General features: G+C 35.8%; 1 protein-coding gene across 1 annotated transcript; it reads left to right on the forward strand.

The window, feature by feature from the left end:
• Positions 1 to 4290: 4290 nt before the first annotated feature.
• LOC120265697 (hexokinase-3-like) lies at positions 4291 to 10690 on the forward strand. The gene is made up of 9 exons (XM_039273645.1): positions 4291 to 4562; positions 6231 to 6381; positions 6478 to 6660; positions 7798 to 7872; positions 8577 to 8732; positions 8896 to 8994; positions 9083 to 9210; positions 9930 to 10011; positions 10112 to 10690. Exons 1-9 carry the CDS (start codon positions 4291 to 4293, stop codon positions 10463 to 10465), a joined length of 1500 nt encoding a protein of 499 aa, XP_039129579.1. The 3' UTR covers positions 10466 to 10690.
• The last annotated feature ends 16923 nt before the right edge of the window (positions 10691 to 27613 follow it).

The following is a 27613-nucleotide window of genomic DNA, read 5'->3' on the forward strand; positions in this document are numbered from 1 at the left end:
TTCCCCACGTGAACATCAAAGTTCGGTTCCTTTCCAATACATTTGTTAAAAGTTTATGGCTTATCCACATTTATTAAAAAAATAAAAATACAATATGAATAATATATGTCCAATTTATTCATTTTTTATATATATATATATATAAATGAAAATGACTTTAGTAGGACAAAACTATTAATTAAAGACAATCCAAATGCATCTATAAGAAGGGCTTTTCTATTATTGGAATCATTCATCTATTTTTAAATTTGCAACCCTACACTTATTCAACAACAAAAGAAAAATGACAAATCATAAATAAATGCTTCAAAAAGATTTTGGAAGATCATGCACCTATAATGCAAAGTACCACATCATATATTTATTTAGTTCTTAACCGCCAAATTAAATTTATTTTTCAATTTAAATAATAAAAATATTAGCCCAAAATATCCATAAATGGGATCATTAAATATAACTACATCCAAGTCCAAGTCCAACAACATACAATAAGACACCATCAATAATCAAAGTAAAAGGTAGTTCCATTTGTTACATAAATTAAAACATAATATGTTTAGTTCTTAACCACCAAATTAAATTTATTTTTCAATCTAAATAACAAAAATATTAGCCCAAAATTTCCATAAATGGGATCATTAAATAGAACTACACCCAAGTCCAAGTCCAACATGCTACAACAAGACACCATCAATGATAAAAGTAAAAGGTGGTTCTATTTGGTAAAAATAAAACATAATGTGTTTAGTTCTTAAGCACCAAATTAAATTTATTTTTCAATCTAAATAACAAAAATAATAGCCCAAAAATTTACATAAAGGGGATCATTAAAAGAACTACATCCAAGTCCAAGTCCAACAACCTACAACAAGACACCATCAATGATAAAAGTAAAAGCCTGAAAGGTAGTTCTACTTGGTACATAAAATAAGTCATACTGTGTTTAGTTCTTAACCACAAAATTGAATTTATTTTTCAATCTAAATAACAAAAAATATTAGCCCAAAATTTACATAAATGGGATCATTAAAAAGAACTACATCCAAGTCCAAGTCCAACAACCTACAACAAGACACCATCAATGATAAAAGTAAAAGCCTAAAAGGTGGTTCTACTTAGTACATAAAATAAAACATAATGTATTTAGTTCTTAACCACCAAATTAAATTTATTTTCAATCTAAATAACAAAAATATTAGCCCAAAATTTACATAAATGGGACCATTAAAATGAACCGCATCCAAGTCCAAGTCCAACAACCTACAACAAGACACCATCAATGGTCAAAGTAAAAGGTGTTTCTAATTGGCACAAAAAATAATACCTAGCAATAAAAATAAAACTTAATGTGAATAGTCCTTCAATTGGAAGCCATACCATAAAGCTATGTGATTAAGTACTAAATAATATTAGAACAAATTTAAAGTGGGACCAATTTTTTTTTTCTCTTTTAAAAGGACCCCAAACAAAAACAAAATACGTATTAATATTCATCTATGAAAAAAAATCGCCAAATACATAAGTGAGAAAATCACTTTTTTTATTTTGAAAATTTCAAATTATTATTATTATTAAAAATTCATTATCAATAAATTACATCAAATGTTATTTTGGTTAATTTTTTTAATAAAATTTAATAAAATACAAGTTTCTTAAATAAAATGAGAAAGATTATATAAAAAAATATAAAAAACATCATGGAAACCAAACTGAACAAGATTTAAGATTTTAAATTCGACTAATGGTGAAGGTGAGGAATAGACAAAAAAACAAAAAATAATAGACATGGGGTATTAATGACACCCAAGAGTCAATAGCAAAAGGATGAATCATCCATTAAGGACAAGTACTAAAAAATGCGAGATAGTAGGTTTTAGTTTGTACCAAAATTTGATATAATTGTTTTTTATTCGAATCAATAGTGAGTGATCGAAAAGTAGAGATTTCGTTTAATTAATAATTCACATGGAGATTGGAAGTGCTCAACTTGAAAATTAACTTAGTCAAAGTTTGATAAATTGAACATAAAATTGTTGCTAAAAATATAAATTCAATCAAACAAAACCTAAAAGCAAAATTTTCACAAGAACAAAAACAACATAATTATCATATTTATTTTTTAATATTGGCATTTCTACGGTAATGCATAATTATATGTTTCATAAAATTATATATGCATGGCTATTTAGACGGTGTTGGTGGTAAAACACTTAGGTAGTGCATGGATAAGTATGGGATCGAAACTCCACTCGCTCACATATTGAGGAAATATTGCTCATGCAATGTTTAAACGGGTCTTTAATATTGTGGAGCAATGTTCATTCACTGTTTATTATGTCACAGTGTGAGTTTTTTATGAGGGGAGTCATATTCTCCATTTTTTAAGAATTGTATGGTAGGAGAATTTACTATTGTGGGGTTATGATTTTTGATATATCAATTTGGGTGTATGCGATAGGTCTTCATTGCTTTATGTTAACCCACATCATATGATAAATTCTTAAACGTCATCAAGTCATCATAATTAAAACACCTTTGTATTTACCTACCTCTTCACCGCGTTTGCTGCTAATTAAGTTATAAATTATATAAGGGTATAAAACCAAAATCCCCATAATATCTCTAAAACATATATAGCCAAATGGGATGATTTCACTGTAATCGTCACTAATGACCCATGTTAATCCGTCATTAAGGCCAATAATTCATAGTCCCGTCCCCATGCCAAAAAGTGGTCCGCTGTCACGCGGAACCAGACAAAGCCCCTCTTGTTAACCACAGGACAAGCTTTGCTAGCTTGTACTTCACCAACGCATCATGTGCCTTCAGGACAACTTAGCCCCAACCACTCTCTCCTTCTCACCGTCCGATCTATTCCTTCCCTCCCATCCAACCGTTCTCTTTCCCTCTCAATATCTCGCGAGAAATTGAAGCTGTTGGAACTAAGGCTTAAACTATTGTAATTTCCTCCATACACAAGGGTATTTCTGACATTTTATTCCAAAGAAATTATTTCTTATATGTTTTATTTTTTATTTTTCTGGGGGGTTTTTGAGATCTGGGTGTGGCGACGGGATCGAGGGAGAATCGTACGGTGGGGAAGGCGAGCTGAGCTGGAATTAGCGGAGGACAGCTGGATAGTACGGCAGTATGGATACGCAGCTCCCGTCGCCGTTCGGGCCTGTCCGGAACTGTGGCCGAGCTGTCCTCCGCCCCTGTTTTTTTCCGTGAAATTACGGTTTTATCCTTCATTTTTGAACTCACATGACTCTTTCACCCTCGTTTCTCATGCGAGGAAGGGAATCGGGAAACGAGCAAAGGGGGATGAAAAAAAAAAGAAACACGTGGATGAATATACACAGACAAAGAAACCATGAACTTCGCCACCGTTGGATCAAAAATATCCTACGGAAATCATTGGCCAAGAATTTGGTCAAAGGGCCATCCCGACCAGCGTGGCAGGCCCACTTAATGCGGTGGCAGAACTGTAAAATCATTTAAAACCTCAGCTTAAGTTGTAACAATCCCCACCACCACCACCATCGGTTCATCACTAAAGTCGGCATCTAGTTCACTTATAATCAAATCCAGACCGTTAGATTGTCTCGAGACAGTGAAAAAACACAGATCTCGAGGCAAGAAATCGATGATGATAGTTCTTTCCGGGAGAACCGACACAAGTCAAAACAATAATCCCATGTCCGCATCGGTCATTACTCGATTAACTCAGGGGCAAATCGGTCCTTTCGGTCGTTTCGAAAAGCGCCGTTCCGAGGATGCGGGGGCCACCCACGCCAACCCACCTCTTGGCCCCCCACCCCTTAAAATAAAAAAGTAACAATTAGTCCCTCTATCCTTTCAACCTGTATAAAAGATCCTTTCATTTTTCAAAACGTTCAAAATTACCATTTTTTTAAAATACTATCACGTCCTTACAATTTCCCTCACTTTTTTTAAAAAAATTCGCGTTAGTGTACGAATTTTTAAATTAGAATAATAATAAACAAGTAAAGGATGTAAAAGGAAATATTTTTAAAAAAGAGGGATTAAAATTATAAAAGAAAAAAAATTACAGTGAGTATTTGAGAAGAAGTAAATTTCTTAGGGACTATATGAAAAACTTAGCTTAAAATAAAATACCCCAACCCCCCCTCCGCTTCTCCTTCTTCTTCTTCGTTTCTTCTTCTTGTTCTCCATCAGCGCTGTGGCTCTAGAGCACTGGACGAGAACCTCGCATGCGCGACGAGCGGTGGCAGGGGATGGTTTGAGAGGTGCCTGGGTTTGGGGGGAATGGGGAGGGTGGGGTTGGGACTGGCTGTGGGGTGTGCGGTGGTGGCTAGTGGGATCGCAGTGGTGGCGGTGTGGAGGAGAGTGAGGAGTCGCAGAGGTTGGGCTAGGGCTGTTGCTGTGCTTAAAGAGTTTGAGGAGGGTTGTGCTACGCCCGTTTCTAGGCTGCGACAGGTGGTGGATGCCATGGCGGTGGAGATGCATGCTGGATTGGCGTCTGATGGTGGGAGTAAACTTAGGATGCTTTTGACCTTCGTTGATGCCCTCCCTAATGGGTATGACCAGGCTTCATACATCTGATTTCTTGCTTTCTTTTTTTATCTTGATTGATGATTTGGTGAATAGAAGGTGTATGGGGCTGGAAGCTGCTGTTTCTTGAAGTGTTTGAATGGAAATTTGGCTGGCGTGTTGGAAGATTTTTGTTTTTCTTGCCTTTCAAGGTTCTGATTATTTGTTTGGGAGGTCCTCTTGAATACATTGCTAGCTAATCATAGTTCTTGTTTGATAATGTTTTGATTTGGATTCCAGGTGTATATTTCTTATTTAGCAATAGCCATATAGTCGAGTTTGCTAAAGTTGCATTTTTAACATTTGCCTATCAAAATTAGCTGACGATCAATTAGCAAGAAGCAATAATTGTTACGGTAATAGAGTAATTAATGATGGACTCGTTGAAACTTTTGATTGGGCTGCGTAACTATGCTTCTTTAAATGCATTGCCTTTGTCATGTTATACTGCTCTAAGAGATAGGTTGCTACTGTAACATGTAACTGTCAGCAATGCCTGATTTGACACAGAGATAATTGATGTTTTTGTCCATGCACCACTCTAGTTAGAGAACATGTCCATGCATGTCCGTGTCCTTAAAGAATTCATGCTAAAGCTGTCCCTTGTAACAGATTATATAGACGCTCACGATTTACTTAGCACACGCAGTGCTACACTATATTTTTGGCCATAGATGGGTCAAGAATGATTGTTTAAGGCAGAAAGGATGATGCTTATGCCTATTGGAGATAACATGACGCAAGCAGTTATTTCATTGTGGAAAAAATCTCATTTGTTAAGATTTTCCATGTTTTAGAGTTTAATTACTTTTCTTTTTATTTATTTTATCATATTTTGATTGATTGAGGTTATTGTGGTTTTATACTTTTATGGGTAGAGTATTCAGCAAGGTTCCTAATACTCTCTTTGAATGTTGATTGCAACTTGTTCTTTGTATCTTCTCAGTCACCTTTTCTCTGATTATATTATGATTCAGCACAGTGTAATCTAGCATAACAAATACACACAAAAAAAAAGACAAGACATTTGTTCGCAAGTGGGCTGTAGATTGGAGCTTTCATAAAGGTTTCTGATCCTTCGCTTGAATGTCAATCACAAACTAGTTATTGCAGTCTATATCAAAAAAACAGGCATTTTTTAATGAGTGGATTTTAGAGTTAAGCATTCAACTGGGTGTCTTATCTGACTGTTTTTAATTATTTCTTTGATATTTCTAATCTTTTATCTAATTTTATTTTATTTCAGCATAGGGCATAGGGCATAGGGCATAGGGTTATCTATGAAAAAAGGGACATTTATTTATGCTTTGGGGTTTAACAGTAGCACCAATTTTTTAGTTGGTTGAGAAGCCCGTTTATCAATAGGAAATCACACTTTCAATTCTTGACACGCAGTGTGTAATCAAGGGCATAACAGAGAGCAGCACAGGAGAATTCTTTGGAAAATAATTCTGCTCGTTTTTGGTCTGACATTTCTTTTGATTCAAAGTTCGCGGAAAAATCCTCAATGCCAGAAAAGGGTGTTTTGATTACATAATCCTATGAGATGTTCTGCTTTTTTATGTTTGCAGTTCTTTCCTTTATTCTCTTTTGTACTAGAATAATCCCTTACATTTTATTCAAAACTTTTTACAATATGATATTTGTGTTTTTAGGAATGAAAAAGGTACCTATTATGCTCTTCATCTTGGAGGCGCTAATTTTAGAGTGTTGAAAGTTGAGCTAGGAGGTACAAGGTCAACGATCATGAAGCACCATGATGAATACCAAATAATTCCTCAAGATTTGGTGGCCAGTACTATTGAGGTAATTGCTGCTGTCATCATAATATGATTTTTTCTTCCTTCTTCTCAGCATATAATGCCTCTCATGGTAAAAAGCAATAAATCATCTTGTGTGCAGGGACTTTTTGATTTTCTTGCCATGACCCTGAAACGTTTAGTTGAAAAAGATGACGAAGGTTCTGGGCAATCAGATGACACAATAAAGGAGCTTGGATTCACATTTCCTTTTCCTCTCAAACAATTGTCTATTTCTTCTGGCACTCTTGTCAAGTGGACAAAAGAATTTGCAATTGAAGACGCTGTGAGTTTATGTTTATTTGTTAATGATTGATTTTATTTCAGTGTTTCCTTAGGATGGAAAGCCATTGAGCCTACTGTTTTCATATCATGTGTCTTCCCTTCAAAGCCTTTACTGGTAGCTGGTTTTTTGTTATTTTGTGTTTCATGTTCTTCAACCTAACTAATTGAACTTTTGCTTGGTGATTAGTCACATCTTAATTGTTGGGCTCCATGAGCAATATGATTTTGTAAATCAGTTGAAAGGCATTGGTTGTATGTATCATCTGATTTATAGAAGTGAACAGGAAGGTTTGTTTCTTGTTTCTATATTTGAAATCAATTGAAAGGTTTTGGTTGCATGTGTCATCTGATTTATAGAAGTGAACAAGTGGTTTTGTTTATTGTTTCTATATTGTGTGGCCACCAAAGAAAAACCAACACACACATCCCGAGCTTTCTTGTTTTCTTTGGTTTAAATCTCTTGAGGTTTGAGTTTTTAGAGTTAGAACTAAGTGCAGTTTCTTTATGATACTGTATTTTTAGAAAAGTTAAGATGAAAACAAGATGGAGTTAGATATTTTATATGTTAGTTTTACATCTGGGTTTAGTTGTTGTAGTTAACACTAGTTGAAAACCTGAAATCAAGCAATTTTAAGTTGCACTGATTAGTACGTGAAGATTATGAATTAGGGTCTGATCTCTTTTCCTTAGGATTTTTTCTTCTTTTTTTTTTTTGCTACAAGGTTTTCATTTAAAAAAAAAAAAAATCTTATGCCATATAGTTTTGGTATTTGCAACATTAAAGATTGTAAAATTAAATATTAGCTGTTCTAAGTCAGAACTTATATCCTTTGGAATGTTCTCTGCTGATTTCTAAACTAACTTCTTGTTCATAATATTTGTACTATCGGCCTGTGTGCTTTGTATGAGGTGCAGCTGACCATCCCATGTGTTCCTTGAGTATGCTTTAATATCTGATTTAATAGTTTCTAGCAGTTTGTTCTACAGCCTCATTGATCCATTTTTTTCCTCAATTGTAAGCAGGTGATTGTTCTGTTATTAGCTGTGAAATATCCACACAACTTTTTTTTAAATATACTTATTAGAGTAATTGATTTTTTTACTGTACATGGTTCACAAGTTCTCTTTCTTAATTTAGAATGGAAAGGATGTTGCCCAATGTTTACATGAAGCCCTAATAAAGAGCGGTTTGGAAATGCAGGTTGCAGCATTGGTATGATTTGATTGCTCTCCAATCATTCTATTATAGAAGTCCACATTCATGGCACTCTTCTTGAACATTTATTAGTGATTGTCTTGCTTTTCCTTGCATATTGTGGTTGATGTGCTAAACTGAATGCTTGTATTTTAATTGTGGAAGTATACCTTGGTAATAAATATTTGAAAAGTTCTTGTTTATTGACTGTAACTGTATCCATGTTTGACGTCTATCTAAGATGTCTCTATCTCTAATTGTAATTTTGTACAATGTTAACATCTCACACATGAAAATTTCTTTCTTGTTTGTTTGTTCTTATGACATTTTTGTATCTCTAGATTTAATTATGTATGAATGGTACCTTATCACACACAAAAAGACCCTTTAACACCAACTTACTTCAAAGGATGCTGTTTAAGATCTTTCACCTTGGAAATGTTGATTGAGTTGTATATTTCATTCTAGTTGGGTAGTCTGTGAGCTCCTTTTGTAACTTAAACATGATATACTTTGGTTGGCAACAGCATTAGGATGGTAAATGAGGTAACTAGTTTTGGGGGGAAAAGATTGGGTAGCCTACTGCTTTGTGGAGCTTATGCTTTCAAAAGATGATTTTGTTTGCTTTTGCATTTTTATCTTAATGGTTTACTCTTATTTGTCAATTGTATGGCACGGAACTAACTGGTTGTTTTTGAACTTAATTCCTTTTTATGAAGCAGGTTAATGATACTGTGGGGACATTAGCTCTTGGTCATTATGAAGATGAAGACACTGTGGCTGCAGTGATTATTGGAACGGGTACCAATGCCTGCTACGTTGAACGCACTGATGCAATAATTAAATGTCAAGGGCTTCTTACAAATTCTGATGAAATGGTATTTTATTTATTTATTTTTGACTTTTATTTATTTATTTGAGTGCTCTAGTTGATGAAATATTTGGTCCTTAGCTAGAAAAGACAACACTTCTGTCCTTACATTCTTAACGGTTTATTAATACTTATTATTCTCTTTTTTAATTGTTCATTTTTGTGATCAGGTTATTAACATGGAATGGGGAAATTTTTGGTCATCACATTTGCCCAGAACACCTTATGATTTTGATCTTGATGATGAAAGCCCAAATCAATATGATCAGGCAAGGTTTTCTTGATGTGTTTTCCCTGCATTGCTTGTTGAATCTTTGGATTAGAAGTTCAGCATATAAACATGTCATCATTCTGCAGGGTTTTGAGAAAATGATTTCAGGAATGTATTTGGGGGACATTGTAAGAAGAGTGCTTCTCAGAATGTCTCAACAATCCGATATCTTTGGTGAAAGTGCTCATCATTTATCAACCCCATTCATATTGAGGTCTGTACCTATGCTCTTTTTCCTGTGCTTTGGCTTTCATCTGATGTGTTTGGGACATGAACTCTAGCAATCATAACAACCGTTGTTCTCTTAATTACTCACTTTCGACACTAATTCATATAAATGGCCTTTGACTTGTGATTATGCTTATGGGTTTGGTAGTCATGCTATAGCTATCTTTTGCATGTTTTAATTGGAGGTCCAATTTATTCAGATTTCTGAACTATTATTAGGCATTAAGCTCTGTTCTATGTTTGAGAGGACATTATACCTAGAAGGCTTTTGCTTATGCCATAGTTCTAATGTTTATATTTCTATGTATCATACTCTTCATAACCATTTGAATTGTTCTTGCCCTTTGTTTTGGTGATCGATTTCTTGAACATAATTCATGTAAAAATTGATTTTGCTTATCCCTTAAATTTTTTTGGAACATCATATATAAAATCATCGTATTTGCTTATAATACCCCTACAAATCATTCTTATTTGCTTTTATACCTCTTCTACCAAATGACTAGCTTGACCAAATGAAACCTACATTATACTGAGATCACATCGTTTTATAGTTTATACATCTTCTTGATCGTGGATTTGAGTTGCACTTGTTGAACTTAAGCCATTTTGTCGATCACCATTAAAAGCTTCTCCATGTTTCTGCATTTGATCAAGCTAATAAAATTGGAAATCTTATAAAGTTCTCTCATTTCAATAATGTAGCACACCTTTGATGGCCTCCATGCATGAAGACAGCACTCCTGACTTGAAAGTGGCTGAGAGAATACTGTTGGATGAGTTGAAGGTACATCCTGTATATACATACACTGATTTATCCAGAATCAGAAATCTGTCACTAATGACTGATCTAGCTCTAAACTTTTCATCGGCTGCTCATCTTTCAGTTGCCCAACGTTTCTCTCAAGGCTCGCAGACTTGTTGTAAGAGTATGCGATGTGGTAACCCAAAGGGCTGCCCGGCTGGCTGCAGCAGGCATTGTCGGAATACTAAAGAAAATTGGAAGAGATGGGAGCGGTGGGGTTGCGAGCGGAAGAGTACGAGGCAAACCAAAGCGAACGGTGGTGGCCATTGAAGGTGCTCTGTACGTGAGCTATTCATCGTTCAGAGAGTACCTACATGAGGCAGTGGCCGAAATATTGGGGGAGGAAGTTGCACCAAATGTAGTTCTCAGAGTAACTGAAGATGGATCAGGCGTAGGTGCTGCTCTATTAGCGGCATCACACTCATTACAAAGGTGAAGTGAAGTCTGGGTATACTTACAAAATCTCTGTCCAAATGTACAAATATGCCTTCTTATTCATATAATATTGTTTACATATAAAAAAGTTGTGCAGCATCTCATCTGATCTCATCTCAAGTTCTTTTTCCCCTTTTATTTTCATTGTTCAAGTTGGGTTTGTAGTCAACCAATTCTTTGATTTGTTGCCATTGAAGTTTCAACATGGATTTGATCATTGTCAGGATGTGCCTTGTTTTACTAAAATTTACTGCAAAAAAATAGCGTGTTATATAGAAGCCCAACCTAACTCAAGTGGTGCATATTTTAATGTGAGTAAAAAAAAAAAAATTAGTATACTATAAAAAAAATGGCAAAATAATATTTATCCAAAGATGACAAAATTATTACCATATATATTATAAAAGTACCATATGTTTTTTGTAAAAATCAGACTCCGAGATTCTTACTTGTATTTATCTGTCAAATTAAATATCAATTATTATTACTAAAAGGAATTATTATTACTAAAAGGAGGCCCGGAGGGGGAAAAAATATAATAATAATAATAATAATAATAATAATAATAATAATAAAATTATTGTTTAACCTTTATGATTTTCAAAAATTCTTAAGAACCCCTTTCAACTTTTGTACATCCCAGACAACCCTTTCGTTATAGTTTAAATTTATTTTTACCCTCTATCGGTCACTTCAAGTGAGTTCATGATATGAAATTTTATTTTTGCCTTTGCAAATGGTGGGAAAATTTACTCAAATCACATCATGTCCGATCTTTATGTATACAATTTTGCATTTTTTTTGGTCTTCCTGTTTGCTTTTTGTCAAACAAAGTTTAGAAGGCCTATTACATCGTCTTCTTCTTCTCCTCCTCATTTGGTTTGTTGGATTTAAGTTCTGCCGGTTTCTCGATAAGGTGAGAATTTCTTCGTTGCTCTCACTTTGATCATTCTGTGGGAGGGAATAACAATTTATAAAAATGCAGGGCTATTATGGAGAGTTTTTGTATTATTGCTAGATACAACGGGGAGGGACGAGTGCTAATGTTCACGGCGCTGATTTCTTGGAAATCAGTGTTAGCTGAGATATGTGAGTGATGGGGTCTCGATATTTCCCTAGTCAGGGTGAAGTTTATCACACCTGATGGACATAAAACTATTTGTCCAACAGAAAACGAAGTTAATTGATTTCCAGCGCATAGGGGTGGCAATTTTTGACACGACACGTTTACACGACACGACACGACACGACACGGTCTTAGGAGGGTTTGGGTTTGGGTTAAACGGGTTAGTGTCATAAACGGGTCGACCCGTTTATGACACGCCTAAATTAAGCGGGTTTGTGTCATAAACGGGTTGACATGTATATGACACGGTTAACCCGTTTAATATGAATAGGTAAATGTGTATGATAGTAAACTTGATAAATTAATTGAATTATTCTCACGGCAAATATGATGTTTAAGTATTTTATGTTTAATGTTAGTTTGGATTTTTAAAAATGTTTTGATTAAAAAAATTGCGTGTCGCGTCAGTCGTGTCGGGTGTGGCGTGTTAAAGCGTGTCGTGTTTTTAAAACGGATAAACAGGGTTGTATTGACCTATTTAAGACTTAAACGTGTTAAAGCGTGTCGGGTAATGCGTGTCGCCACGGGTTTTAGACGTGTCGTGTTCGTGTTCTAAAAAATTACCCGTTTAATAATCGTGTCGTGTTCGTGTCAGGGTTAAACGTGTCAGATTCACAGGTCAACCCGACACGAACACGACCCGCTAACCCGTTTTGCCACCCCTACCAGCGCATGTGTCACGTGTACTCCATCTTCAAAAGCTATGTAGTCGATCTTGTAGTTGAGACAGATAATGTGCCATTGTATCCTATTGAAAAAGAGTTCTTCTCCCTCTAAGGTTCTTCTTTTTTATGTTTATCTAGTTGTATAAGTTAATTATTGTTTAATTATCCCAGTTTCTGTTTAACTATATCAAGTCTCAATTTAAAAACTGTTTTCTCCACTTAAATTATTATGTTTATGGTTAAATATTTGTTTTAACCTTTAAATTTTATAGTTATCGTTTAACAATTTTATGTTTCTTCTTAAAATCTTGATCGTTTTCTTTTAAACTAAAGTGTTGGTAGGAATTCGGATTCTGGGAGCACTTCTGTTCCACCTCATGGCGACCCTGACGGTGTGGCATACCTTCCTTCCTCGTCAGATCAATTTGAAGTGTTATCGTTGGATATCGGACAATGTTTTCAAGGCATTGAACATTTCAAAGATGCACTTTAGAATTTTGCAATCAAACGGAATTTTGACTTCAAATTCCTGAAGAACGAAAAACACCAGGTGACTGTGGAATGCGCTGGCAGTGGTTATGAATGGCGCCTTCATGCATCAAAGGAATATAATAAAAATACTTTTAGAATCAAGACAATGCACCCGTCACACTCTTGCGGTGGTGGAATTGGATCTGTGTCACATCCGAAAGCGTCCAAAAAATGGGTAAGCGCACGAGTGATTTAGAAGCTCAAGGACTGGCCTTTGTACAAGGTCATGTTGCGGGAACATGGTGTCCACATTCCATACAAGAAGGCTTGGTTGGAAAAAGAGCATGCCCGGGTGATCCTCGACAGCAACGATATCTCCAGCTACGATTTGTTGCTTTGGTATGTGAATAAAGTGGTTGAGATAAACCCTGGTAGCATTGCGATTGTGGAAAGAGATAATGAGCGTTTTAAACGTGCATTTTTTTCTTTCAATGAGTGTATTGTGGGTTTCAAGAGGGCTTGTAGGCCGCTGCTGTTTGTCGATGGTACCCACCTCTTTGGAAAGTATCGGGGTACTCTACTGGGTGCCACAGGCAAAAATGGAAACAATGATTTTTTCCATGTCGCCTTCGGTATTGTCGATAACGAGACCGATGCCAATTGGACGTGGTTCATTTCCAAGTTAGGTGATGCTTTATAAAATGAAGCATTATCAGAGATAATTACATTCGTCTTGGACAGGTCTAAGGGCCTTGTGAAACGTTATTGCGAGAGTCTTCCCTTCTTCCCCAAATGCTTACTGCCTTCGACACTTGGAGGCCAATTTTATGAAAGCTAATGTCAGACTTAGGAAGGCATTGAGGGAGGAGTTCTGGTCCATATACTTTTGTATTGCGTGGGCATCTACGGCTAAAGAATTCGATGATACCGTGAATGAACTGCAGGCCACATCACCCGAAGCCCATCAGTGGTTGATTCATAAATCGGATGTCACATTGGTTGAATTATCTGTTCAGAGGTGAACGCTGGGGCGAAATGTATTCAAATGTCGTGGAGTCGTTCAATGCGTGGATCAAAGAAGCTCGGCATTTACCGGTGACAAAAATGGTCGACTCCATAAGGTATTCGAACGTTGATTTTATTTAACGCGTAAGAATTGTCCTTATCCTTTTAAAACTTTTCCTTACTATGCACATATCATTGTTTGTGTTTAATTATCTTGATCTTTGCTTTAATTTATTATCCTACCGTTTAAAACATTGTGTTTTTGTTTAAATAGCAATGTCTTTGCTTAACCTTGTTTAACTTTTCGTGTTCTACGTTGTACAGGTTCAAGTTTATGCGCATGTTATGCCACCACCATGAGCAAGAGAACAAATGGGAGACCTACTTATGCCCAGACATACATTCGAAGGTACAGATACTTGCTGAGGAAAACCGAAGTCTTCATGTTGGTCGTTGTGTCGATGATCGTTATGAAGTGATTGACCAGTGCAGCAACTCTGCAGATCTTTCCAATAGAACTTGCTCATGTCGCAGATGGCAAGTTTATGGTATCCCGTGCAAACATGCTTGCGCTGCAATAATGCAGACAAACACCAACGTTCATCGATTTATTAGCGGCTACTTCGTCGTCGACAATTACAAGCTAGCTTATAAGGAAGCTATATTCCCCATACCCGACAATGACAAATCTACGGACGGAAATCGTGAACTGCGTTTGCTACCGCCTGTGATGAGAAGGCCACCTAGGCGTCCTAGACGAAACAGGATCGAGTCGCAAGTGTCTGAGGTCCGCGAGTTACATTGCAGCCGCTGCCAAGCGTCCGGTCACAATCGTAGATCTTGTAATGAAATTGTCGCCGACTAGGCATTGTAAATAAACAAATTTTTAAAAAGAAACAAACTTATTTAAGTGTCAACTTTTGATATTTAAACAGAGAAAATCTAATTTCCTTATTATTCTTTGTTATTTAAACGTAGACACTGAAAGTTAAACAGAAATGCTTATTGTTAAACGTTAACACATATATTTAAATAGAGACATTGTTGTTTAAACAGAGAATACTTCATTTTATAAAGAAACACTGATATTTAAACATTGAAAACTTTGAAAATAATGAATTGAATTTAAATTAATAACGATAAAAGTGTTTTACATTTAAAAATAAAAAATATCAGGTCAACTCTGTTTCCTCGCAGTCGAAGACCCCCCTTTCTCAGTGATGTCGGCTGCGCTCCCTTCCATAAGTATGCGGGTAACATACCTTAATCTCAAATAAGGGACATCCGCTTGCGGTAGCCGTAGCTTTTCTTCGTCGAGTAATTGCTCGATAAAATGCATGACATAGACGGCGCAATCGACATTTCCTTTTTTGTTGTTGTGGGGTTTCAATGTCGTGAACTAGCAGGCACCTTATGGTCACCGTATCGCCGAACTCCATATCGATTATGCAGTCGAATAGTCTCCACTGTCGAGGTATACAATTGAGATTAGAATACCGATTATTTATCAAACTTTATTAATCAAACTCTATTTATCAAAGAACTCACCATTTTCGAATGTGTCGTTATCATACTCGTCATTTTGGCATGAAGAATAATGCATGTATTCTTGTTTGTTATTGTCAAGGACCACGACATGGAAGTGGCCATTCATGATTATCGGGAGGATGACAATGTCAACATTATGCAGGTCGCGCACCGCATCTCTGATCATAGCGAACGTCGTGTCAGCCACGTCTTCTTGCTTTGACATAAACAGTGCTAGTGGTCGTGTGATGGAGACGCGCTTCTTATAAGGATATGGTACTCTGGTCAAAGACTTTTGTATTATGCATACAAAAGCGTCCATCACATCGTCTGTCACCATCTCCTTCCCGTCAAGCAGCGTGAATAGTCTGGCCCGTGTGGTGCTGACAGAGTCATTCTTTCACACGACAGTCCTGTAGTTAAATGGTAACAAATATAATTAAACAAAAACACATAATATTAAGTGGAATATATATATTTTTAAACGATAATGTAAATATTTAAATGGTAATTGACATGGTTAAACGGTAAAACAATATTTTAAATGATAACGCTAATATTTAAACGGAAACTACATAACTTAAATGGGAACATATGTATTTAAACAATAACATAAAAACTTCATACTTACATGTTCATAGAGCAGTTGAGGGAGATCTTTATCAACTCCTGCTCTAATTTGTTGAGGCACGATTGTCAAGGGTATCTTTTCTTCTTCGGAATAAAGTCTTTCCGAACTTCTTCATATTGTTGGTTATGCAAGGATCATATTTTTTCGTTTTTTGTCGGTGATGTTACCTTGCCCCTCGTCAACAGCTTTTTTGGGATCATCATGCGGCATTGTTGTTGATGGTTGTTGATGTTCAACACCAGCAGCATCTTTCCTTTGATGCGGGCACGATGACAACATCAATCGTAGACATATCCTTAGATGCTTCTTGTTGTTGTGGGATTATATCTACCTTGAATGCGGCATTGTCGGCCGCTGGTTCCACCGTGACTTGGATTTTGTTGACAAGAGAGTCAAACGATCTTGTCAACCACGGCCATGGCAACAATATCAACGGGAGACACACCCTTAGCTAGTTCTTGTTCTTCAGGGATTGTGTCCACCTTTGATGCGGCATTGTCGGGCACCGGTTCCACTGTGACGGGGATTTCATTGATAACAGAGTCAACGATCTTCTCAACCGCGACCATGGCAACAGCATCAACGGGAGACACATTCTTTGCTGCTTCTTGTTGTTTAGGGATTGTGTCTATCTTCGATGCGGCATTGTCAGCCGCCGGTTCCACCGTGACGGGCATGTCATCAATGGCAACAGACTCAATAACAGTATCAGTCGCCGATGGTGTTGTTATTGTTTCATCATCATCTGGTGGTGGACAGAGAGGCATTATTGTTTTCCTCTTTTTTGCAAGCCTCTTCAAATGTGGCTGTTTTTGAATGGCCATTCCAATGACGTCCTCGTCATCAAAATCCGAGTCCATCCCACTGACGTCCTTCCCGGGTACATCATTTTTTTTAGAGGGACGGTGCAGTCGATTGTGACCGTCCTTCCAATGCCTCAACCCGAGCAACAAGCTGAGGGAACTCGGTCATCAATATCTGGCACGCTTGCAGAAAAGTTGCAGTGACATCGTCACCTATTGTCGTCGGGGGTGGGGGGAAGGGTGGGGCTCGTGGCGATTGAGGGAAAGCCGTCATGATCGAGGTGGAGGGGGTTTCCGATGGGCGGGGTAGGGGGAGCTTCTCCGGGCGCCGACGAATGTGCGCGCGTTGGGCTAGAAGTAGGGGAACTGCGTCAAGCGCGCATGGAAGAGGTTAGCCTCTCATCTTGTCTTCGAGCAAGTGGTTCCGGAGCAATAAAATCCCCCCGGCGGTTGACCCGAACAAATATATCTTCATTAGCATTCGCTGAGACCAGCTCAGAAACTAACATATGTAAACAAAACAATCTCAGCGAAATCATTCAATTTAAACACTAACAAATGTGTTTATACATTTAACTTATACATTTAAACGGTATCGCATATATTTAAATAGAAAATAAAAATTTTAACACTAAAGAATATGTTTAAGCAGAAACTACAACTGTTAAACACTAAATACTATATTTAAACATTAACTACTATTGTTAAATACATTGTTCATGCTTTATTACCTCCTTTCCTTCGAGAGATGACAAACTGGTTTCAATCTACGCTTGCTTCCGGTAACTATTTTCACCATAACACAACATCCTTGGGGTCTTGCCAAAATGGATTTTCTTTCTGGTTCCAGTCAGCTCGTAAAACCAAATGTTCAGTGCGGCCGAGCAACCCTTAATGTACCCCGTTTTGGTCTTCTTCCCCGCGCATCTAGCTTGCACTCGAGCAGTAGTTTGTGGAACGTCCTCTATAAGCCACTTGTGCGTCGTTTGCGCCCATGCGTATGGCCACATGCCAGGTAGATCATTGACATAATCAAGGATCTAATTCGGAACCGAGCATGAGGTATTTGGGAAGAGAATTATACCCATGAGGTACACCATCAGGAGTTTGACAAAATTTTCTTCTTCTCCTCTCTGTCGAACAAGTTGCTCAAGAGTTCTCTTGATGGAGTCTCTATGTCTCTCGTAGGTTTTTGATAAATATCTCTTTTCGAAAGCTGAGCGTGTTTTCTTCTTCTGAAACACGACTGCGTCTCCATCGCAATGCAGACCAAGAGAGAGAGCGACATCTTCAGGCCTGAAACTCAGTAAGCTTGCCCAATCATGAATTTATTGGTGCGACCATCGTACCTTTGCAACAGAGAATAAAGAAGGGCTCTTTCTTGGAATACAGCTTCCATCTCAACGAATGCTGCAAACGGTGTCCTTTGGATGATCTCCCAGTGTCGAGGGGTCATGTGAACTTTCAATTCAGCAAGGTCTCCACTACCGGTGTCAAGTAGCATCACCCATTAACTAGGTTTACCGCCATAATCACAAGCCTGCGACAATAACAACACATTCAGCGGTATTCACAAATGTTTAAGCAGAAAGATAAGTTTTTAAACGGAAACCTCTATTCTTAAACAGAGATATCACTTGTTAAATAGAGACCTACTTTATTAAACAAAAACCACAATATTTAAATGGAGACATAATGTTTTAAATTAAAACTAATTTCTTAAACGGAAACCTCATTTGTAAAACTGCAACCATATCAAATGAAAGGGAAAATGTATATTATAAACATTACACAAATCATAACAATCTAAAAACTCTTTCGATCGGGTACACAGGCGAAAATGTAAAACAAAACAAAACCCTAGCCGAGAAATCTCCCTCCAGACTAACAAAACCCAAGCAGAGAAATCCCCCTACAGGCTTCAATGTCTTTCAATAAAAATAAAACACAAAACAAAACCGAAAAATATGTTAAAGTAACATAATAGTTAAAATAAAACCATAATCACAACTTCTTCAATACCTTAGACTACAAACTGATGAAATGCTAAATACTTACGCAGGACTTCTCCTTTGAGACACCGGTGGAAAGGGAAAAGCTGAAGAGGTGAGTACTTGAGCGATATCTGACGCTCTAGTAAAGGTCGTCTATTGGGATTACCCTAAGAACCCCCCCCTCCCCAACTTTCTCTCAAACAGGCGAAATGATTGCAGTACCACGACTTCCCATGCAAGGGGCACTTTCATCCATAAAATTCAAAAATGATTGTATTAACCACCGTTACATGCTATGGGGTTTGGAAAACATTGTGTTTAAAAGGAAGGGATTTTTAGGGATTGCCAAATTAAGGGGGTATTTTTGGCAATATTGCAAACTTAGGGGTTTTTTTTTGGTAATTTCAAGTAATAATAATAATAATAATAATAATAATAATAATAATAATAATAATAATAATAAATAAAAGATGGGAAAGCATGTGCATTTTATATATTTATTCCTTAGGAATATTTTCCATCTAAAACTATTATATTTATTATTATAACTAAACATACTTGAGGCATTTGGAAAACTAAAGCATTTTTAAATAAGTAGAAAATTATTTTTGTAAAAATATTTAATAATTTAGTACAGTATTGTATGGGTCTTTTGAAAAAAAACATGTGTGGGACTTTATTCTTGTCTAACCTTCAATAGGGTCGATCACTAAAAATAATGGGTTACAAATCAAATTTTTTTAATTTCAAGTGATTGTAGATTCATGACTTTCATTAGGGGCCTTAATGTTCATTACCCAACAATGTTTTTCTATATAAGAGTGATGTCTCTAATGGATGTAATTTATGAGTATAATTAGTCAAAACCTACTTTGGATAGATTACTTATAACTATGGTTCTAGTGTCCTCATAGTCAAATCGTACTTTAGGTAGGGTTATTATTGTGTCATTGTAAAATAATAAAAGATTATGTAAAATTAGTCAAAACCTACCATAGGTAGGATGATGTGGTATGATTTCATCACATTAAGTGGTTTTATAAAAATATGGGCACACATGGTTTTAGAGTAGTAATTTCTCCTTCTATATAAAGAGAAGCCTGGTAATCATTTGGGAGTATGAATAAAAAACATTAACTTTTGAATAATAGAGCTTTGTGCATTACTCATCACTTCCTCGCATCTCCATTCTAACATTCTCCTTCGCTGCCATGAGCCTTATCAGCTCCATGTGCGACATTATGATGTTGATGTTATACTAACCCCAGCAAAATACAAAGGTTACTACTTATTGGAAACATAGTCACTTTCACCTGATAGCTAATCCTTCCACTAAGACCAATTAAACATTATGAATATAAAGCTTTAGTTCTTTAATAGTTGTCCTAGTTTAAGATCTAAATTAATGACAAGCACCACAAGATGTTTGGATCTAAATAACCAGTAATAGAAACTTCATAAAGAGCATGTTAACTTGCACCTAACTTTCTCAATAATGAATGCATCATGCTTTCATCTACAAGGAAGAAAGCATAGAAAATAATCAAACAATAGATAAAATGTAATTTTAAACCACCATCATTGTAGCTATCATCATCATCATCATCATCATCATCATCTTGATGAAGGAAATAAAAAACAAGGAAAAAACACCTTCTACGCATGTCCTATGGATCTCATGTCGCATCCGTGCATGATTTATTAGGTTTTGTATGGGTATGCATAAACAAAAGTGTTGGATTACCCATATAGCAAGGAACTTTATGAATAAATGGGCCTGTGTTCATAATGAAAAATAATAAATGAAGCTATGTCGACACTACAAGAAAAACATGAATTTGGCATGATCTATTTGACATGGTTTTGATTACATGCCAAATTTATCACGGAAATTGGCACGAAACACAAGTTAGTACCAAAGTTGTCATGATATTTGGCACGGTTACCAAATCGGGACAATTTTGTCACAAGATTTTAGCATCATTTATGCTTTCGTCTAAAATTTAGACAAAAAACAGTGACAAAAATGTGTCCAAAACCGTGAAGACTACATCATCCACTTCGTTGCCATGGTTTTTTGCACGACGAACCCAAACCCATGCCAAAAACCGTGCCAATGGCATATATGGCATTTAGCACGGCTTGGGGTTCGCAATATCAAAAACTATGACAACCACATCATTCCCTTTGTTGCCATTGTTTTTGCCACGGTTAATCCATACCCATGCCAATGGCATATATGGCATTTGGCACAGTTTGAGGGTTCAACGTGCCAAAAACCATGACAACCACATCATCCTTTTGCTTGGCGCGGTTTTTGGCATGACGAACCACAAACTGTGCCAAAAACCATGCCAATGGAATATATGGCATTTGTCATGGTTTTGGGTTCTCAGTGCCAAAAATCGTGACAACCACATTATCCCTTTCTTTGGCACTATGTTTTTGGCATGGTGAACCCCAAACTGTGCCAATAGAATATATGCCATTTGTCATGGGTTTTGTCACGGTTTTAGGGTTCGCTATGCCAAAAATTGTGACAATCACATCATCCTTTTCCTTGGCACAGTTTTTTGGTCATTGCGAACCCCAAACCATGACAAAAACCGTGCCAATGGAATATATGGCATTTGTCATGATTTTTGGCAAGGTTTGGGGTCCACTGTACCAAAAACTGTGACAACCACATCATCATCCCCTTTGTGTCAAAAAATCTCTTCATTTGATTGTCAATATTTGGCAATTATCTCAAAATTACAAAGTTTCTCAAAACGAGGGCTTTGTCTGAAGTGGGGAGAAAGGTATTATATAGAGAAACCCCACCCCCAATTACAAACCCTAGCTTTTCCCAATTCTCTGCCATTTCATCCTATTTCTCTTGGATTTTAAAGGATTTTGGTAATTTCTTTGGATCACAGACTTTTGCCACTTTTTGTCCAATCTCTCCCCGGTCAGATTGGCGGAATCCAGTGCCCCTTACCACCAGGAGAACCTCCCACCCCGGCGTGCTACAATTCTCCAGCCACTCGGGTTGGTTCCTTCTTGTTATCTTTTTTTGTGTTTATTTGGTTGCAATTTGGAAAAATGGATGCTAATTGGGTTTTGTGAGTGTAGGGGAAGGTGTCATTGCCTGGGGGAAAATGGAGGAGGGGGATGTTGATGATGTCAATATAGCGACAAGAGAGTCCAAGGAGGAGATTAGGTAGGATCCTTCTTTGATTACTGTTGTCACATTGCTATTAGAGCCTAATTTATCTAAGGTATCTAATGACAACCCCCTTTTTGTTTTTGTAAATTGATGGAAATGCTAGGTTTTTTTGTGATCCATTAGTGATCTTTTAGATGCTTGATTTTCAATGATAAGAGCATTATATAGCAAGTATAACCCAATGGCAGAGACCACTTTGCCAGGAGAAGCAAGTCTATCTTGAGCATTGAATGCAAAACTTACTTTGTAGAACATGTAAGCTACATGATGGTTCAAACGTTTATACTAACCTTTTTTCCCCCTTACAAACACATCCTTAAACATGAGAAAACATTAATTTTAACCACCTAGATGGGCTTGGACTTCTATTTCTTTCTTATTAATTATGCATATTCATTAATGGATCAATTTGCATAGCTTTGAATACATAATAATTGTTAAATCTCATTATTTGTGATCAATTTTTATTTGTTTTAAATTGAATATATTGTGCAATCTTAATTAATTGAAGACTCTCATGTCTAAGGGAAAAACCAATATTGGTGCCTCATATAGTACATAACTAACTTTAGGCACATACTTGTTTCCAAACTGGATTTTTTGCATTATTATGCCATTTTGTAAATCTTATGTGGATCAACTTTGAATGATAATTGCTATATTTTTGTCAAAAGTTAGAATTGTTTTATTCATTCATGTATGGCTCATTGTTTGTGATGGTAACTAATATTTTTTTGTGCAAGATTTGTCATGCATGTTTCTTATGCATAGCGGCCCTATTTAATTTTATTGTGTGTTTTATCACTTGTGGTGTCAAGAATGATTTGCTGTTTATTTCATTATGCTAACTCTTCTATTTGTTGTTCTAGCTGTTATAAACTAATTGGCAGTTATTAAGTAGAAGAAAATTATGGTTTGAGTATTTGAGTTCATATTTGTAACACTATATTAGAGAAGCAATGGTCTTTTAATGCTGGTAATCAAATTTGGAGTATGCTTCTACCTATCTATTTTAGGATAGCATGTGTATTGTTTATGTATGATCTTCTAGTTGGTATACTAAAGATATGTTGTTGGTTCTGATACATACCATGCTTCCTTTCTTGGTCTTGTTATTGATATGAACTTGTACAGTTTCAGAAAATAAAACTTTTCTTCTTTAGTTGAAAACTCAATTCAATTTGATAAATACGGAAGGGGATTTGAACATTGAAGATATAATTTGAATATATTTGGCAAATATCAATTGATATAAAATCAGCTGAAGCTTATCCAAATTATTTCATGTCTTTTCCATGTGATGTTGTCAAGTACTTGGACATTAGGGTAAGTGCATTGTAATGCAGTAATAAACAACAGCGACATGCTATATTTTACTTAGCCTATTCCTTACCTCCAAAGAAAAATTGACAAGGTCAAAGATAGTGGCATTCTTGTATATTAATGTATGTATATATATAATATTACATGAATTTTTTTTATTTAATATTATTAGATTCTTTCATTCTCAATATTTCTTTTCTCCAAGAAATTTATATATCTTTTCTTAATTATTGCCAACTTCGTTTTTATTTTTTATTTTTTATTTTTTTGTGTTCATCTTGTAGTATAACTTCATAAATTCATATTATAGGTAAATATGTTGTTTGGATCTGTCGCACCTCCAGTAACAGTTAATCTTGTCCAAGCATTCAGCTATGCTTCAAAGGCAGTCTCTGCTTTGGAAAATCAAGTAAAGTGTTATATAAAATTGGGTAACAATATACTTATATATTGGTGATTTTGTTTCAAAAATTTTCTCTTATTTTCTTAAGTTTTAAATTTTATATAACCCTGATTTTGTGACAAATTATTCCTTGTGTGATAGTTGTTGATATCCTTTTAAAGGTATGCACAAGTTTTATATTTTATGCTTAATGGAACTTGCAATTTACTAATTGTTGCTTTATTGATTAGTTATTAGTTGATTAAACAAATGATATCAACTTATTTTGATTTTTGCATTAATTCTATTTTCTTGTTGTTCATATTTATTGAAAACAATGACTAGTTAAATTTTCATGTTGGTCAGACTTAACAAACGAATTATATTTTCTTCTTGTATGACATTTGTCGGATGATATTGGTGAATAAGTATTTAAAAATATTGTATGTGACCTAATTAATGCAAAACAATGACCATATGTAATTTTGTTCATAGGCCCAAAAATGTTGTTAAGAAAGTAGATGTATAATCGAAATCTACTTGAACAAAAAGGATTGACTAATGAATATATTACCAGGGTGGATGAATATATCTAATTTGCAGTCATTCAAGATGACTCTTATAAAAATGGAGAGAATATTATGTGCCCTTTTTTCAAGTGTAAAAATACACTATTTTTAGCTCCAGATGATGTACTTTCACATTTATATCGCCGTGGATTTAAACAATATTATTGGAACTGGACTAGTCATGGGGAAGAATTATTTCAAATTAATGAGGAGATAAATGTGGATTGTGACCAAAGTATAGAATATGTGATGAATTAGGGTGGCTATGAGTAGATGACTTGGGATCAAAGAATGGTGTATGATTGTCTGTGTTCTCGTGTTCCGCCATGAGATCCCATCTCGTTGTAATGATGAAGTTGGTCGAAGTGTGCAACCACCATTAGATTAGCCAATTTTTTATTTTCAAATTGATGAAAGAAGTCAATTATATTATAGATTTTTTAATATGTTAAAAATTTCTAACCAACCCTTATATGCAGGATGTGAGAATCACCCCCAGTTGCCTTTTGTTGCTATGATGTTATCTATCAAGTTTGATACTAACATGTCTGAGCTGATTTTAATTCCATAATTATTGTAATTAAAGAAGTTTTTCTCCAGATAAAACAATGCCAACAAAACCATGAATGAACTGGGTTTGCCCGTGGTTAAAATAGATGCTTGCAAAAATGGTTGCACGTTGTATTTTGAGACATGATGCTACAGAAGTTTCTTGCAATTTTTGTGATGAGCCAAGGTATAAACAAATCAAGCATTGATGTAGGTTACCTAATAACCACACTCATAAAAGGATTGCACAAGCAAATACTAACATCCTTACCATCAACTCCAAGATTACATAGGTTGTATGATTCTAATGCTACAACAACGCATATGACTTCGATGCTACTCATGAAAGAAATGAGGGAGTAATGCAACATCCATCTGATGTCGAGGCATGAAAACATTTTCATGGACCTTATCCTAATTTTGCTCGAGGAACCTCATAATATTCGTTTGGGTTTATGTGCTGATGGCTTAGTACTGCATGGGCAATTTGGGAGGACTTATTCATGTAGGCCAGTGGGTTGTGACTCCTTATAACCTTCCACCAGGCATGTGCATGAAAAGACCTTATATGTTCTTATCTCTAATTTGTCACGGGCCTAAAAATCCAAAGAATAACATAGATGTTTTTCTACAAACTTTGATTGATGAGCTAAATAAATTATGGGTTTCCAGTGAAATGGCTTGTGATAATTCTAAAAATGAATATTTTCACATGAGGGCTACACTTTTGTAGATAATCAATGATTTTCCTGAGTATGGGATGCTATCTGGGTGGAGTACTGCAGGGTTTTAGGATGTCCAGTGTGTATGGAGAACTCCAATGGTTTTCATCTACAACATCGTAGGAAGGCAAGCTTTTTGATTATCATCGAAAGTTTGTACCAAGAAATCATTCATACCATAAAGACAAGAAGTATTTCATTATAGGTTATGTGGAAAAGAATGGTCTAGTACCAAGACTGTTGGGGATGAAATTCTTAATCGGGTTATGATGTCCCTAATAGTAGTGGGCGACCCACTTAACACTTCCCCAGGGTATGGAGCAAATCATAAATGGACGAAAAGAAGCATTTTTTGGGATCTACTCTATTGGAAACTAATCTGATCTGACACAATCTCAATGTGATGCATATTTGAGAAAAATATTTTTGATAATGTGTTTTGCATTGTGATGGATGTGAAAGGGAAGAGCAAGGATAACATTAACGCTTGAAAAGATGTTGGAGTTCTTTGTGACAGTAAGGAGATAACAGTTCCTTCAAACATTACATGTTGTTCTATTTCTAAAGCACTCTACACTTTAACCAAAGCATAAAGGAGGGTTATTTGTGAATGGATTCACTAATTAAGGTTTCAAGATGGTTATGCCTCTAATCTTGGAAAGTGTGTTGACATGAATGAATTGAAAATGACTGGCATGAAAAGTCACGACTGCCACATGTTTATACAGAGGCTCATTGCGATTGCTTTTAAGGAATTGCTACCATCGTTCATTTGGATTTCATTGAGAGAATTAAGCTTATTATTCTAGACTATATGTTCTCTTGTGCTTGAAATTAACAAACTTATTGATTTAGAAGAAAAGGTTGTTGTCATTTTATGTAACATGGAAAAGATTTTTCCACTAGATTTTTTTTTTATTCTATGGAGCATCTTGTTGTTCATTTGTCTTATGAGGCTAGAATTGGAGGCCATGTTCAATATAGATGGATGTATTTTTTTGAGAGGTAATACAAGACATTATCTAATTTACAAGAGTACATATATATATATATATATTTTGGCTTAGTTTATATAATGTTTTGTCATTCTTATATCTGTAGGTTTCTCTAAGAACTAAAGAAAAATTTAAAGAATAAATCACATGTTAAGGGTTCAATTTGTCTAGCATATATTGCACAGGAAATCAACATTTTTGTAGAGCATTACTTTCAACCTCACATATCATGTAGGAGGAGGAGATTGCGGCGAATGATGAAGGTATGAGCAATGACATTTTCCCACCTTTCTCCATATTCAACTACATTGTTCGAGGTAAGGGTCATCAAAAGATTAGGTGGCTATTGGAAAATGAGCTACATGTAGCACATACGTACATATTGCAAAATTACCGGGAAGTACAACCATATTACAAGTAAGCTATTATCAATTATTAAAATGTATGATCATACAACTTATTAAATATTTAACTATTAGTGCAATGCATATTCTTAGGATATTTTTCAACCATCTGCAAGGAAACACCGTTGACGCCATCGATAAGGCGATTGATAAGAATTTTGTGAAGTGGTTTGAAATTTTTTTAAGTAATGATATGAATATGTTGAAACTATATAAAAAATTAGTGAAAAATTTCCCGAATAATTTTTTGGATGTAGGTTGCAAATAAGTTGAATCAAGTCACAGATCCTTTCTTATAGAGCTTGGCTTGGGGTCCATCTAAGAAAGCAACAACATGGCCAGGATATTCCATTAATGGTTATAACTTTCATACTATCATACATGGCATGGAGAAGACCACTATGAATAGTGGTGTTTGTGTACAAGGGACCAATGCTACTGATTCATATACTAATTTCTATGGTTTACTCGAAGATATAGTTCAACTTGAGTATCATGGTAATAGATGGAATCATGTCGTTCTTTTTGAGTGTACATGGTTTGACCCAATAAATGACACTAAGATTCATCCTATATATAAGATGGTTGATATAAATCGTAAAAGGATTTATCCAAAGTATGATCCATTTGTGTTAGCACAACAAGCTATTCAAGTGAACTACGTTGACTACCCAAGCACAAAAAAGGATAAGGTTGATTGGTTGGCTATGTGCAAGACAAAAGTGAAGAGCATGGTTTAGGCAAGTTGGGCAGAAAAATGATGGATCTGCATATC

The sequence above is a fragment of the Dioscorea cayenensis genome, chromosome 7 (genome assembly GCF_009730915.1).
Source record: "Dioscorea cayenensis subsp. rotundata cultivar TDr96_F1 chromosome 7, TDr96_F1_v2_PseudoChromosome.rev07_lg8_w22 25.fasta, whole genome shotgun sequence".
Lineage (NCBI taxonomy): Eukaryota > Viridiplantae > Streptophyta > Magnoliopsida > Dioscoreales > Dioscoreaceae > Dioscorea > Dioscorea cayenensis.